We start from the raw sequence: 17,247 nt of genomic DNA on the forward strand, positions 1-17,247 counted from the left end.
GTAATAATAATATCTAAAGTAAGCTTATCAGTTGTCTTAGATTTGCTGGAAATTTAATCTTATGTAATTTTTAAAGCCTCAAATCTTATTTTTGTTTATTCAAGGGACATTGAATCAGTATCAGGGAGCAGATTTTATATAAAAATGAAATTGTATGAGTGAAATATCAGAAGAATGTGGTATAATGGTAAAGAGAGAGAGAGAGACAGACAGACAGACAGACAGACAGATAATCAGCTTTAGTGTCAGAGTCAGAAAATTCAGTGGAATTTTTGTCTCATTCTGAAACCAACTAGCTTAGGTGTTTATGGGCAGTTAGTAGCCTTTCAGTCCCCTAAACACCTCCCTAAGACTAGAAGGACAGTTTTCATATTGATGACATCACTAATTAAGACCAAGAATGAAAAAAAGTATAAAACTCACCTGAAAGACCAACTGTGGAAATAATAAACTACATTGTCAGGGTCTTCTGAAATAGTATTAATTCCAGGATGATATTCATAGCTCTACTTTTGTTATTTCATTATCAGATGCTTTTGTAAATTTTTACATTGCTTCATTTTGTATTCTCTTCAGTGCTTTTTCTGGTATTGGATATGAGAAATTTGCAACATCCTGTCCTATTTACTGTTATTTCCTGAGTTCTGCAAATATATAGTATATATTCTGATATAATTGAATTTGCTTTTTAAATTTTTTTTGTCCACCAGTGTTGTAGTTATATTACTTGGGTTCTTCATAGTATTATTTTAATTTATGTAGTATATTAGTTTTCTAGTAGCTATTTTATTCTGTTCACAATGCCTTTATAATCCACACAAATCACTTGGCAAGCATATATCAAAGGAAGTTGAACATAAATTTGTTTATCTTTAGAGTGGTTGTTTTTAAATAACTGTGGTCATTACTGGAATTATTTATTTGCTTGTCACAAACCAAAGGATCTTAGGGGCAGCTAGGTGGTGCAGTGGATAGAGCCACCAGCCCTGGAGTCAGGAGTACCTGAGTTCAAATCCGGCCTCAGACACTTAATAATTACCTAGCTGTGTGGCCTTGGGCAAGCCACTTTAATCCCATTTGCCTTGCAAAAAAAAAAAAATGAAAGGATCTTCCTGGAAAGTTGCATATCTAATATGATCTCAAGAGTCAGGATATTTTCAATGATTATGTAGTCATGGACATTTGGGAAAGGAAGAAGGGATATAGTCAACATGTTTGCTGCATCATTTTCAGCTGAATGGTCATTACACCAAATCACTCAACTCTACCCATAGTAGGGAAAGTCAGTACATTTATAGAAATTATAACGGAATTTTTTAATCAATCTACTTATCAGTGTTTTATCCAGCAGTGCTCCAGTCAAGAACAACTCCATGCACTGCTGATACCAAAGTATTTTGAAGCAGAGAGATAGTAATAGTAGTTGGAGTGCTGATCCTAGAGTCAGGAAGACTAGAATTCAAATCCAACCACAGCTATGTGACCTAGCTATGTGACCCTGAGTAAGTCATTTAGCCTCTACCTTCCTCAATTTCCTTAATTAGAAAAAGAAAATTACAACATCTATTTGGCCAGGTTGTTGTGAGGACAAAATGAGGAAATATTTGTAAAACATTTTGCACAATACCTTCACATAGTGGAGCTATGTAAATGTTTATTCTCCTCATCCTTTTATAACTCCTTCAGAGTGTCAGAAAATTGCATAAATAATAATAATAATACCAATATTTATATATTGCTTTTAAAGTTTGCTTGACATTTTATATATATATATATATATATCATTTATATTGACCATATTGGTTCTTTTGTTTGTTTATTTGTTTCATTTCAATGTTTCCCTCAAAGCTAATGGAGTTAGCTTTAGAGAAAGAATCTTTCTTATATTTCATCCTCAATTTCTTCTCTTGGAAATGTACTTGATGAATATTGAAGATAATCCATTCCTAACATAATAAAAACTGCAATGCAACACAATAGTCCATTCCCACAAGGAAGCGAACAGTGATCTTCCTTCTTTCATCTTCTTTTTCTTCTCTTTCCCCTCCCTCCCCTTGAGACTCCCTACTTAAGAGACTATATACAAGCACTATTCATGGATTTATTCTCATTCTGCTTGGCATGAAAACTTTGACCTGTCTCTTTTTTGACCTGGACAAGTTTACCCTAGCTTAGACCTCTCAATGATTCCTATTTCTCAGGGACTCACAATATGTTTACTTAAATTTGTATGAACACTGGTTTATCTTAACTCCTAAATTCAAAGAGATTTACCAATATCTGCCTTCACATTAGAGGGATTACAGATGTTGCTGCCTGGTGGACACTGATGTTTCTGACTCATATTTGACCTCTGTTGGTAATAAAGATTTTGATTCTGGAAAAAAAAGCATTAATTTCATTTCAATTTCAAGCCATGGTCAGAGGCCACATATTGTAACCTTTCAAGTTTGCCAAAATTATGTTGTTTCCTAAAATAAATAGTCCTATCAGATTTCCCTAAAAGATAATAATCTCCACTACTTTTATCATCTCAATGGTCCAGACTTCCCTACATTCCCTTGGAGATTTCACAGGTTCAAGCACAATGATAGTCTTCTAAGTCAGGTAAGTGCTAAACTAAATGAGTGAAGTGGAAAGTAGATGTGTATCATTCAGGCAATGTGACATACTTACTCTTTGTATTGATGATTCTTTTAGTCTACATCTCTAGCCTTGAACTCTCTTCCAAGCTGCAGATTCACTTTCCTTACTGTTCCCCATAGTGGAAAAGCTTTGACCTTTCTCTTTTTTGACCTGGACCAGTTTGCCCTACCTTAGACCTCTCAGTGATCCCAATTTCCCAGGAGCTCACAATATGTTTACTTAAATTTGTGTAAACACTGGTTTATCTCAACCCTTTAGGACTCAGAACTCCCCAAGTTCTACATACCTTATATTGAATTCAGCAGCTTTCCATTTAAGCTTTCCCTTCTACCTGACTTCCATTGCACAATACTCCTCCCAGTTCTCCATACTCTCATAGTCATACTATTATATTTTATTATGTACTTCTGATGGATTCACTTCCTAATGGACAACTTTCGACCATATCACTTCACTGCTCAAAAATCATCTACTACTGTGAGATTAGTGACATTAGTATTATTATTCTCATTATATAGATAAGGAAACTGAGGCTTATAGAACATAAATAGTTTCCTGAGTATCACACAGATAGTACGTCAGAGTTCAGGTGCAACCTAAGTCTTTTTTCAAAGGTCCAGTACTCTTTCAGTGGCACAGTGGATAGAGCACTGGCCTTGGAGTCAAGAGGATGGGAGTTTGAATCCAGCCTCAGATACCTGACTCTTCTCAGCTGTGTGTGATTTTGGGGTGAGTCACTTGACCCTGATTCCTCACATCCAGAGCCATCTCCAGTGTCCTGATTCATATCTGCTCACTGGACCCAGATGACTCTGGAGGAGAAAGGGAGACTACTCACTTAGCACAACAACCCCTCACTCAAATTCAATTCATGTTCTTGTCAGGGCATCACTTCCTTGATGTTGTACTCTTCTTTGAGAATGAAGGACAAATATAATTACTCTCTATACTTGGTAAATTATGGGATAAATGAGTTAAATAGATAGTCATATCTCAGATGAACTAAAGCATATTAGAGTTGGAAGAAATCTTTAAGATCATAACTAAGACACAGAGGTGTTTTTTTAATTATTTACTAAAATTTGAAAAATATTTGATTCAGTTATCCACATTGCATTGCTAACCTCAGACAATCTCTGCACATTCTCTTTCCAGGACAAATGATTCTTTTGATAGATGCTTTAATTTTGAATGAAATCACAGAACTATGAAATTGAAATAGATTTCAAAAAGTCAACAAGGTCATCCTTTTGACTAAAGCAGTACAATGATAAAGCATTCATCCAAGTCACATTTAAATGTGTGTGTGTGTATGTATGTGTGTGTGTGTATCTATACATATATATATATATATATATATATATATATATATATTCCATTTAGAACTTGGGCATGGATGTGCTTATGGTTAAACCAAGTCATTTGATGAACCACTGGTGCTATCATATCATAATAGACAAGGAAACAGTTATACAAAGGGAACAAAAGTGCTACTTAGTCACTTGTGAAATTCAGGAAACATTATCTTTCTAAATTTATTAGTTGTATTAGTACTATTACCCAAGTAATCCAATTACCCAAGCTCTTAAGTCATAAAAATCAGGAGGTTGTCAGTAGAAGTCTATAATGCTGGTGTAGAAGTCTGTCCAAAGCCCACACATGTAGCTGCAGCAGCAGCAGCTTCACAAGTTCTCAATTGAGATGATAAGGGGATCAGACAACTGGTCAGAAAGAGATCACAAAGGACCCTTTACTGGCACTGGCACTGGCTACAGCTTGTGCTAATTAGGAATTTTATTGCCCATGTATAGTTCTGTGTCATAATTCCAGGGTGGAGAGGAGTGCTAATGATTTGTTACAAGGGAGGAGGGGTTCTGGTGGCTGTGCCAAAACACAGAGGAAGACTAGCACTTATAAACTGCAGGGAAGCAGCAGCCCTTCTAGGTAAATACCTGGGATTATTTACAGTGACCAAACCTTTCCTCACATCATACCATCTGGAAGCACCAAAAACTTCCACACCCTCAGATAAAGTTCTGAAAACAGCAATATGACAAAGTCTGATGCTTGGGATAGTGCCTCTTTTACTGGAAGGTGAGCAGAGCTTAACTTTAACCTAAAGTTGAAAGTGAAAAAGTAGTCTGGAAAATAAACAACAAAAAATTCATTTGACATAAAAGTAAAACATTGTCAAAGCAGCTACAAGCAAAGTCTCAAATAGTAATGGTAATTGTATCTAAAGCCATAAGAATTCTGGAAGAGTTAAGGAGTGCTAGAGAAAAAATGGGGAAAAGAAATGAGAATTTCTTAACAACTTGGTAAAAGAGGCTCAAAAAAGATACTGAATGAAATAATGCCTTAAGAAACAAAATTAACTTAATAGTAAAAGGACCAGAAATATTCATTGAAGAAAGCAACTCTTTACAAAGCAGAATATAGCAAATGGGAAAAGAGATATAAACATTCACTCAAGAACTTCTTAAAAATAGAATAGTCAAATGGTAAAAAAAAAAAAATACAATATCTCCTTTAAGAAAATAATTCCTTAACAATTAGAATTGGGCAATTGGAGGCTAAAGTTTCCATAAGACAGCAAGGAACAAAAAAACACAGTCAAAAGAATGAAAAAAATAGAAAAGTGAAATATTGCATCAGAAAAAAAATTGACCTGGAAAATAGATCTAGGGGAGATAATTTAAGAATTATTGAATTTCAGGGGGGCAGCTAGATGGCACAGTGGATAGAGTACTGGCCTTGGAGTCAGGAGCACCTGAGTTCAAATCCGGCCTCAGACACTTAATAATTACCTAGCCGTGTGGCCTTGGGCAAGCCACTTAACCCCATTGCCTTGCAAAAAAAAAAAAAGAATTATTGAATTTCCCAAAAGCCATAATCATAGAACAAGTCTAGATATCATATTTTTAAAAATTATGTAGGATATCCAACTGATATCCTAGATCCAGAAGGTAAAATAGAAATTGAAAAAAATCCACTGGTCACCTCCTGAAAGAAATTCCAAAATGAAAACTACTAGGAATATTATAGCCCAATTCCAGTTTCCATGTCAAAGAGAAAATGCCTCAAGCTTCCAGAAAGAAACAATTCAAATTTTGTGGAACCACAGCCAAGATCACAAAAGATTTAGTGACATATTTTAAAGGAGCAGAAACTTTGGACTATGATTTTTCAAAAAGCAAAGAGCTAAGATAAACAACCAAGAATAACTTAGCAATAATAAAACAAGTATAATCCTTTAGGGGGAAAATGGATACTTAATGAAATAAAAGACTTTTAAGCATTCTTTATAAAAAAGAGCTAAATTTGGCATTCAAACAGAAGACTCAAGATATGCATTAAAAGATAGACATTATAGAGTAATTATAAGGGACACAAAGTTAAATGTTTGCACTCCTACAGTGGAGTATACTCCTAAGAACTTTATCATTATTAGGGCATTAAAAATAATTTACATAGAAAACATTTCAATTAGGTTCAAAGATCTCCAAAAAAAAGTGAAAGGTTGATATATACTGGGAGAAGGGGAAAGGGAGAGGTAAAATGAGGAAATTTTTTCACATAAAAGAACCATACAATGAAAAGGTTTTACAGTGGAGGGAAAATGGAGGAGGGGGTAGGGGAAAATACTTGAACTTCGCTCATTAGAATTGGTTTAAAGAGAAAGAATATACACATATACAATTATGTATAGAAATGTAATTTACATCATAGGTAATTAAGAACAGAAGGAAATAATAAAGGCTAGAGGGGATGATAAAAGTGAGGACAGATTAAAGGCAGCAGTTAGAAGCCAAATAGATTTTGAAGAGGTTTGAGATAAAAAAGAGAAGAAACAATAAAATGGGAGGGAGGAAAAAACATAGTAATCATAACTGTGAATGCATAAAATGAAGCCAGATAACAGAATGAATTATAAACCAGAATCCAATGATATATCATTTAGAATTGACACACTTGAAACAGGCACACAGATTTAAAATAAAGAGGGGATATTTGAATCTAATTTACTTCAGCCAAATTAAAAAAAATTATGAGATAACAGTAATGATCTCAGACAGAGCAAAAGCAAAATAAATCTAAAAAGGGAAACTACATTTTGCTAAAAGCTACCATAGATAATGAAATAATACCAAAAAAACTTTTATGGCAAGTTTCTTTAATAAATGCCTCATTTCTCAAATATATAAATATAGAACTGTCAGACAAAAAAAATCATTCCTCAATTGATAATCAAAGAATAGTTTCAGAAACAATCAGATTTCTGAAGAGAGACAATCAAATCTATCTATAGTCATAGGAAAAACTTTTCTAAATCGCTGCCGATTTAAGAAAGGAAAATTAAACCACCTCTGAAGTACTGCCTCACACCTATCAGAAATGACAGATCCTAGAGCTGATAAGGGAAAAATACTGTACTAATTTTTGGTGGGGTAGTGAACTGGTCCAACCATTCTGGAGAAAAATTTGGAACTATACGGAAAGGTTATAAAACTATGCATATCCTTTGACAGTAATACCAAAAACATCAGAGAAAGTACAAAATACTTGTGATAATTCTTTTTTGTGGTGGCAGAAATTGGGAATTGTAGGAATATTCATTAATTGGGAAATGGTTAAACAAGTTGTGGCATATGATTATAATGAAGGGGGCAGCTAGGTGGCACAGTGGATAGAACACCAGCCCTGGAGTCAGGAGGACAGGAGTTCAAATTTGACCTCACACTTAATAATTACCTAGCTGTGTGACCTTGGGCAAGTCACTCAACCCCATTGCCTTGCTAAAACAACAAAAATCAAAAAATAATTCTAATTATAATGAAGTACTTGTATGCTGTCAGGAATGATAAGGGTGGGGGTAGTTTCAGGGGGAAAAAAGCATGTAAGACCTATCTTAACTGATGCAAAGTAAAGGGAGCAGAACCTGGAGGTCATTGTGTACAGTAGCAGCAATGTTATAATGATGACCAATTGTACTCTGATAAGACAATCTAAAGGATTCATGATGGAAAAATGCTGTTTACCTTCAAAGAGAAAGCTGATGAACTAGTAAAATTGAATCATTTTCATTCTTAATTTTTCTAGTTTTTTAAAAATATGGATAATATGAAAATATTTTTGCATGATTTCCTGTGTATAATTGATAATTCTTGCCTTCTTTGAAGGGAGATGAGAGGAAGGAGAGAATTTGAGACTCAAAATTTGGAACTCAAAAAAAAATAAGAGGGACAGCAAGAAAAGTAAATAAATTGCATCATTCTCTAGAAGGGTTTGGAACTTTGTATAAAGTAGAATAGGGAAATACCATTCTACCTATGATAGAGAATAGAGATAACTCCTTTAGGCCATAACTGGTATAAGTGAGAAAAGTAATCTTTCTTAACTAAATTTCATTCTTGATGGTGAATAGTCTTGGTTCTGAATAAGTGCCACAAGTCTCATTTAAATTCCAAGATAAGAGTCAGATCTTTATAATATATTCCTTCTGAGGATTATTGTAATTTATTTTTGGTCTTAATGACCCCTCAAAATGAAGATGAAAGCATTTAAGTGTACCTTATTGAAGTCTCTCTTGAAATAACTTAGACTCATCTTTCTTCTTTAAGTATATGTACATACAACATATATAAAAGGAAATCTTATGTATTCCTAGTTTTTTAGAAAAAACTCAACATTTTAGTTATTTCCCCAACATACCATTATTCTTAATTCTTAATTATCCATATCATTTTCCCTCAAATACTCCTTTAGTGAATCTGCTTTGCTCTTATTTGTTGTTTAATGGGGGTAAGGCAATTTATCAACCTCTTCAGTTCTGCATGTGAAAGTTGGCGAATATCCATCACATATTATAAGCAATGGAGAATATAACAAAGTTACTGGCAAACTGATTGTTTCTAAATTTGAAAAATCTCTAAAAACAGGCTTAGCAATGTAGATTTTGAAACAAAAACTCCAGTAACAGCTTAGATGTATCTAACAAAAATGTATAAATACTTTTACTTAGAGAAAAACATCAGTTTAGTCATTGAGGTATACCTAAATGTACATATTGTTAGCCTTCACTGTGAAAGATGATGTCCCTGACCACATTGCTCTTCCTTGATGGGGGTGCTTGTAACAAGTGATATTTGAGCAATTTGTTTCTATATAGTGTGCATGTGAAGACTCTCCTCTGATTTGTGGCTGTAGCCACTATTTGCAGGCCCTGTCGCTGTATCCCACTCTGCCTCTCCGCTTCATAATCTGTCCAGCACCATTGCTCCCAGGCAGCCCCTCCATCTCTGACTGACGTACATCAGGCTGGTCCATCTGCCGCAGCTTCCAGCATTCCACAGCTATGCAACATCTCTTGAAGTTGTTCTTCAGTGTGTCTCTTAGCATCTTTTCTGCTCATCACTCTTCGATAGCTGTTGAATATCTTGCTATCATACTTCTTCCCTACTCGTACAGTCCAGGTTTGGCACAATCAAGCTGAATGTGGTCCAGAATGGTGTCCACAAATGTCATCAGTGGGGCTGTCCAGTTCCTCCAGATGCCATACACAACTATAAGTCCTGATGGGGGTGGGGGGAGGAGAAGCAAAAAGGGAGGAAAGAAGAATAAAAAGTAAAACAATATACAGAAGAGATACAGATAGGAGAAAAATAAAAGCATCATCAATAATGGTCTTGTTTGCCAATAGCTAAATAAAATAACAAAGAAAAGAAACTAGAAAATCTATAGTGAAACTTGTAGGAATATTCTAAATGAATTATTTAACTAACAAGTTGTTTGCTTATTTGTTTTTAAACTTCATGTTACAAAACATACTTCAACCTCTCAGAAGTCCATTTAATTCAATTGACAAGGCAACATAGTAACAGAAATTCTAGGTTTTAGAGCTAGAGGAGGCCTCAGAGATTTTCTATTCCAACTTCCTTGAACCTAAAGAGTATCTCAGAAATGCTGTTTGGCAATGGGTTCACATCTTCCTGCCTCTAATGCTTTTTAGCTGCTTAGTCATAGGCCACTTGCTTAACCTCCATGAACTTCAATATCTTCATCTGTCTAATGGTGATAATAATTTCTCTAGGTGAGGTTCAAATAAATATATATTATATATAGTATTTCTTAGACTTTAAAGTTATATAAAATGCCTTTTTAAAAAAAACAAAACTGGCAAATGGAATAAACAAATGATTACCCCTCAAACTAGTTAAAACAACTTAGGAGGTCTGGAAATGGCCTAGGGGGGAAAATATGATTTTCATTTCCTTTTTTTTTTTAACAAAGCTACATTTTGAAATTGCAAGATTCCTCCTATTCATTTCTAGATCTAAATTCTTCCATAATTTCATTTAAAGTCTGTTTTAATGATTCAAAAGGGGGAAAAGGTGTCCATGTTTATCATACAAAGATATTCCTGTGAGAATTGAATTGAGAAGGAATGTCTCAGGGATTTTTTAGATTTTTTAAGAATGTTATTGAAAATTTATTATATTTTGCATTATAATATAGCTATGTATGCAATATAGTTGAACATGAGATCCTGTTAATGTTAATTTTCTAGTTTTCCTATAACCTAATAAAAATAGATTAAATACATTGCTAATTGTAAAGCTTCCTCTGTTTTAAAATATTTTATTATTTACCTCAGTCTTTTTCATTATTTATTTTATCATTTAATTTTATTCAATTTTAAAACATAAAAATATTTTCCATACATTAAATAAAAGTAGTTTGATCACAGGACTTTATTTGTAAAAGAAACCGCTAATATCGGTTCTGCTACCATATCTATTTTTTATTCATTTGGTGACTTTGTAAAAACTACTTTTTTCTATCATAGTGTAAGAATTTTGTTTAGGATGTTAACCATACAGGGTTTGTTTATTGCTTTTTCTCCTCTCCCACAAATAAAATAATATTGGTAGAATGTTATGGGTCCTCTCTAGAAATTGATAAGATATGCACATGTGTGTGTATAGCATTATATAACCTATTATAAATGTCCTAAAATAACAACAATTAATTATTTAGAGAACCCCAAATTATATATATAAAATTGAGGGATAATATTTGTCATAAAAAGTATTCCCTGCAAACATATGCAATGATAACATGCTAAAAAATGAACTTTAAAAATATGACCCTTTTGATTTTTTGTAATTCTAGCATCTTCATTTCTTACATAACTATAATTTAGTGATAAACATCTTGATTTGTCATTACAGAAAATGAGGTCGTCTCCTAGCTCTGCTCCATACCTCTTCTCTTCAGACCTTAGTTTCTTCCTCTATAAAATGAAGGGGTTATATTAGATAAATTCAGAGACCCCTTCCCCTCAGTATCCTGTGATTCTAAAAACATTTGGATTAAAAAAGTTATATCTTTATGATTTGCCATCTAGTTCTAATAATCTACAACTTTTGTAAGTTTTCCTTATAAAATCCAAATATAAATATTTCTTACACTTTATAATAGGACTGACTTTTATGCTTAGTCAAAGACATTTAACTGATGTTTTTCCAACAAATATCTCCAGAAAATAATTAGGATTAACTACATTATCTAATAATGTTGCCATGTGCCAACTTCCAATACATACTACATTTAACACTTTCCAAGTTGTTTCCTGTACTCCTGTGCCTGAAATTTTCTCCCTTCCTTTCAGCTTCACCTATAAGTATCCTACTACCATCCATGGTCCTGTTCGTATACCACATCCTCCATAATCATTAGTTTCTCCAACTGAAAATTATTTCTAATTGCATTCTACTTTCTACCTCTATTCTAATTTATCCTTTCCTCATCTGGGCCCACATATTTTACCTCTATTAGATTACAAACCCATTTGAGAATAACACAAAAGGCTTGTAACTTAACTTCCCCCAATTTCCCACATTTCATAATATGCTTATTAAGTGTTTGTTCGGTAATCAGGAGTGTGCTAGAAAATCAAGTTTCTGGGGGCGGGGTGGAAATATATGCACAATACACTTTTAAGTTTAATCTGAATTATTAACATTTTCACCATCACTTTTTTAAGACTAAACAAATAACAATACAATAAATCAAGTCCTTATTTGTGGCATTTGCCAACTTCTGAGGGGGAAATGTTCACAGTGGAAATTTAATGGTATGAATGACTCCAGAATACCTCTGCCAGAAGCATGCTTGACTCTCCTTTCTCTGTGAGCTAAGAATTTGATTAAGCAGTTAAATAGTAAGTTAGAGAACAGATTTAAGGAGAGACAAGAAATTCATTCATCACCCCGAGTTCTCATTTTTAGTAAGCCTTAAGTATCTTGGGTAGCAGGAAAAAGTCAATACTCAGATCATGACCATATAGTAAGGATACAAAGGGATGTGATTCCCTTGTTCATTGCTTAACATACACATGTAGGCTGATCCTTAAAAATAATTTAGATAAATATTGTTTCTTTTTCCTTTTTATTATTTTTTTGGAACATTTAAGGATTTGTACCCAGGTTACTGTAATTTAGTGAAAATTTTATCACAGTTAGAATCCAATTGAAATTTGATAATGTAGGAATGAAGCTCAAGGTAGAGACCTGATGAGATTACAGAATGAGACATGAAGAAAGAGAGAAATAGAGACAGAGTAAAGGAAAAAGAAAAATAAAGATATCCTAGGGGAATGCCACAGTTAGGGATGTGATACAAATGATGAGTCAGAAAATTAGTCAGGAAGGAGAATCAAAGCAAGCAGTCTCAAAAACTCAGAGGAAATGTAGATTCACTCAAGATACTCCCCATGGCAGGAAGAAGGATGTGTTGGTAGGATACAAAAGGAGATGGGATTCCCTCTAGAGCATCACGTCTTCCAGAGGGACCTGTTCACAGGTGACATTGTGCTTACTACATCCAAGTCCAGACTATTGCAAGTCTCTTCAAAGAGGAGCTACTACCCAGATTATGCCATTCATGGTTTCCCTAATAGAATAGGAAAACATTCAGTACTTATTCTTTTTGTTGTTGTTATGGTTGTTGTGGAGTCATTTTCAATCATGTCTGACTCTTCCTGACCATTTGGTGTTTTCTTGGTAAAGATACTGGAATGTCCTTGCCATTTCCTTCTCAAGCTCATTATACAGATGACTATACAAGGCAAACAGGGTTGTATTTTACCCAGGATCTTATAAGTGTCTGAGGCCAGATTTGAACTTAGACAGATGAGTCTTCATCTAATTAATAGAGATTAGTGGGTTGTTTTACCTGCATAGTTTTTGAGAAATTTATCTTTGCTGTTCAGGATCAAAAATTATCCACATTGGGAAGTTAAGGTATTAATATCCAATGATTCCATTGAAATTAAATAATTGATGGGGCAGCTAGGTGGCATAGTGGATGAAGCACTGGCCTTGGAGTCAGGAGCACCTGGATTCAAATCCGGTCTCAGACACTTAATAATTACCTAGCTGTGTGGCCTTAGACAAGCCACTTAAACCCATTTGCCTTGCAAAAACCTAAAAAAAAATTAAATAATTGATCAAATGTCTTTTTTTGTTGTTTGTTTGTTTGTTTGTTTGTTTGTTTGTTTTGGCAAGGCAATGAGGTTAAGTGGCTTACCCAAGGCCACACAGCTAGGTAATTATTACACTCTTTAAAGGCCAGATTTGCACTCAGACACTCCTGACTTCAGGGCCAGTGAGCTATCCACTGTACCACCTAGCCACCCTCAAATGGGCTTTTTAAATGGGGATATTTGTATTTTAGCAAACAGTGACTTCTTTAACAGATTGCACAAAGAAATTTTAGTTTTTTGAGATATTTGTTTCCACCTTGGGATAGAAAAGACTTTGCTTTGGTAGTCATGTGGGAGTTGAGATAGTGGTAAATGAGGTGACTTAACATTTTCCTTTGGCTCATTACCTTTTAATTTAAATATTGTAGAATCCTAATCAGATAAAACACATTATTGCTAGGCAGAATTTAAATATGAAGGTATTCTGTTGAAATGGAGACATAAAATAAATTACAAAGCTTAGAAGAAATAGCAGCCATTTATATTCCGATCGTGGAAAGGACACTGATTTTAATTCAGATCTGAGTGTAAATTCTAGTTCTGAGACTCATTAGCTGTGTGACCTTGATCATATTTACTTCAAATAGTATTTTCCTTTCTTTATATTCTCATGTCTAAGCACATTATCTGGCACACAGTAGGCACTTAACAAATGTTTATTATTTACTCACTGACAAGAATGCACTTTGTAAATAAAGAAGCACTATTGATTACATATATATATATATATATATATATATAATATACATTTACTATATTGGTGAAGTGTAAGAAGCTATGTTTCTGTCTCAAGAAAGCAAAGCTTCTAATAGTAATAATAATAACTACTTTACATAGCACTTTAAAGTCTCTATGGTTCTTTATAAATATTTCACTATGAACCCCATTTTTCAAATGAGAAAACTAAGGAAATAAATTAAATGACTGCCCAAGGTCACCCAGCCAGTAAGGCTAGATTTGAAGTCAGACCTTTCATACTCCTAGTCTGGTGTCATGAACACTGTACCAGTAAACTCTTAACTAATTCTTTAACATGTTTTAAGGTTTGTAAAAGCTGAGAGAGCTTAAGGCCAGTCAGTTCCTGCCAAGATGAAAAACTTTGAGCGTAAGCTCTGAGAGAAGTGGTGAGTCTATCATTTGAGGATGAGCCCAGCCAAGTTTCCAGAGCTCATTAGCAGATGAGCAGTCACCAGTTGGCTCCAGATTCTAAGATTTTTTCAGCCTTCAGACACTAAGACTACACTGGCTTACATTGTAGTAATTTTGTACTCCAAGGACCTGACTCCTTTTTTTCCCATAATCTGGCCCTTTCCTTAACTTCCCAGACGTCTTCTATGTTACACATTTTTGTGCACTCTACAGTCCACTAGTCTACTCACCATTCCTCACATTCATCATTTCATCTCCTATCTCCATGACTTTTCACAGGCTGTCTCTCTCTTCCTCTTTGCCTCAGCCTCTTGGAATCCCTGACTGACTTCCAAACTTGGTTCCTAATCCATCATTCCTAATGGAGTCACATTGCTTTTGCTAATGTTACTATCTTGAAATGATAAAGGAGGCTATTTCCACAGACACCTTTAAGAACTGTCTTCAGAACTGGAAACCACCCCCTACTCATATTAGACTGGTGTTGTGTGTCAATGCTAAAGATCAACAAACTAGTCTTTCCCCCTGCCCATTTTAGGTTTTAAAGAGTGTAAAGTGACTAATCACTTCTGAAGTCCCTGCCCATCAGTCTGCTGACTACTAAAAAATCATGGCAACATGGGGTAACTCCTACTTTGGAATCTGTCTGTCTTGGCCCAAATGCTATGTCTTTGCATATGCAAACCTTACAAGTTGTTACAGGCTTCCAAAAATTTCTACAGACTGATTTCTAGTGTTTGCATTTTGGATCCAATGGTGAAGTCTTTCTTTCTTGGATGATTAATATGATCAAATGGGTTGTTCAGATTTAAGATCCTGATTTTAGAGCTGAAGGATACTTTAGAATCTATGTAGTTCCACCCCTTCGTTTTACAGATGTAGAAACTAAGGCTGAGGGAAGGAGTGAGGTAAATAAGTAGTAAGTGTTAGAGGTAGGACTTGAACCCAAATGAAGTAACCTGTCCAAACTCATATATGTAGTAATTGACACAGGTGGGATTCAAATCCAGAATTTAACTGCAAATCTCATGTCAAAGTCTCTTATCCAAGGCTGCAAAGGATCTTCATGATCAGATTTATTAAGCATTGCATTTCTAAGTTTATCTGATATAACTTCATATATATGCATATATATATATGTAGATTTTCCTTCAATATTGCATTGTGCTCACTATGACAGGGAAATTATCTTACTTTCTTGGTAGCTAGACCAGAAAGTCATCATCTCCAACAAATCCTCCCAGGCTAGCATTGCTTTCACATGGGTCCAAGTGTATGTTCTCAAAGGACCAACCTCACTAAATGCAGAGGCTTATCATCCAGTGGCAACCGTCTTGATGAATCTTTTGACCATAGCAGCTCTTAAAAACTATCAAAAAATATGGTTTGTAACCTATATGTGGAAGAATGAACCAACAGATGAAATCCTAGTTCCTTGAAGTTTCAAAAATTATCTGAAACTGAAGGGAAGGAGGTTATATTACCCATCCACAGACAAACATGCAAAAACTTATTTTACTCTGTTTGCTCAGTTGCCTGGGTGGGAGAGTATGAGATTATTCTGTCATGCAATCTTAATAATAAAGAAAATAAATCCTTAATTATTCAGTACCTGCTCTGTTCCCATATAGATCTGGAACACTCTTTAAAAAATCTGATCATCTAAATCTTCCACTTTCTAGTGAAAAATCAGGGACCAGTAGTTAACTATTTTCCTTTATTATTATTTATATGAATGCATTAAAGACTTAGTCATGCACACAGGTATGCTTGGATATGTTAGTATGCTCTAGGGTATGAGATAAGGAAAGGAACCAACATGATATTTGCCTCAGGGTGTGTTGGCCTACTCTGCAGGGTGTAGGATAGGTTGTAGTTGGGTACTGCAGCATCTTTGGTTGATTGCCCTCATCCTTTATCCTTTATCCAATTAAATGAAAATTCCAATGAAACTAATATCAGTTAGAGAATGGGAGATTTTAGAGGTTATGATAATAGCACTACCCTCCTCAGCCCCTACTACAGTTTTTACAGCTTCCAGAACTAAGCATTTTCCTGTAAATACAAAAACATAGTATCATAATACATCACTTGGAGGCTAAAATGCCCCTTTCTTGCAGTTCAGATGGTCCATCATCTTTTGTTCTGACCTCTTTGAGTCCAAAGCAGACAAGTGGAAGCAACTAACTATTTATTGACCAGTAATATCATGTTCTTACCACAATTGTTAGACTATACCTGCTTAGCTTTCATAGTATAAAACAATCTTTAAAAAATAGCTGTTGCCCTAAGTATATTGTAATTTGAGGATATAGGAGGAAATTGCTCAGGAAAATCCCTAGGAAATTTAAGAGGTTCCAGTAGGTACTTGAATAGTAAAGTACAAGTGAGACCATGTCAATGTAAGGTGAAATGGAGATTTCTGGAGATAATACAGGGCAAATAGTAAGTGCTTGAAAAGTATTTGTTAAAATTTGAACTGATAGTAGAAAGTGACTGTGAAGGATCACAGATCAAAGTCCAAGGAATTTGGATGCAAAGTACTTATTTTCATTGTTATTTATGTAAAAGTCCAAATATTTTTCCCCATGTATAAACATAGGAAAGCAATGTGCCTTTATATGTAGTGTAGTTTTCATAAAATTTTAATGGAAGATGTATAAAGATTTACATTTGAAGAATTGTATTGCTGTGCTATTCCTGCCTTTTATTTTATCTGAATTATTGTTTAGGAGTATATCTACTTAGAAATATGTTTAATTTGATTTTTTTACTAAATAAGAATGAGATGAGGTTGATGAGATGAAAAAGATGCTAAGTAAATACCTGTTCAAAACACAAACTATAATGGAAAAAGGAGCAGTCCACATCACAGTAAAGCGGGAGGAATGAAGAAGACAATTTAT

The 17,247-nt window shown here is 34.4% G+C and overlaps 1 protein-coding gene across 8 annotated transcripts in view; it reads left to right on the forward strand.

Moving 5' to 3' along the window:
- The window catches only part of CAMK2D (calcium/calmodulin dependent protein kinase II delta), a 355,653-nt gene that overhangs the window by 315,145 nt on the left and 23,261 nt on the right, over positions 1 to 17,247 (forward strand). Inside the window, exon 18 of one of the 8 annotated variants that reach the window (XM_074228632.1) lies at positions 8,854 to 9,928. The exons of the other annotated variants lie outside the window; for them this stretch is intronic. Coding sequence (XP_074084733.1) covers positions 8,854 to 8,906 — 53 coding nt within the window. The 3' untranslated portion in view covers positions 8,907 to 9,928. Of the gene's footprint in view, positions 1 to 8,853; positions 9,929 to 17,247 lie in introns of those variants that run through there. 8 annotated transcript variants of the gene reach the window in all.

Source organism: Macrotis lagotis, chromosome 3 (assembly GCF_037893015.1).
Source record: "Macrotis lagotis isolate mMagLag1 chromosome 3, bilby.v1.9.chrom.fasta, whole genome shotgun sequence".
NCBI classification, from domain to species: Eukaryota; Metazoa; Chordata; class Mammalia; order Peramelemorphia; family Peramelidae; genus Macrotis; species Macrotis lagotis.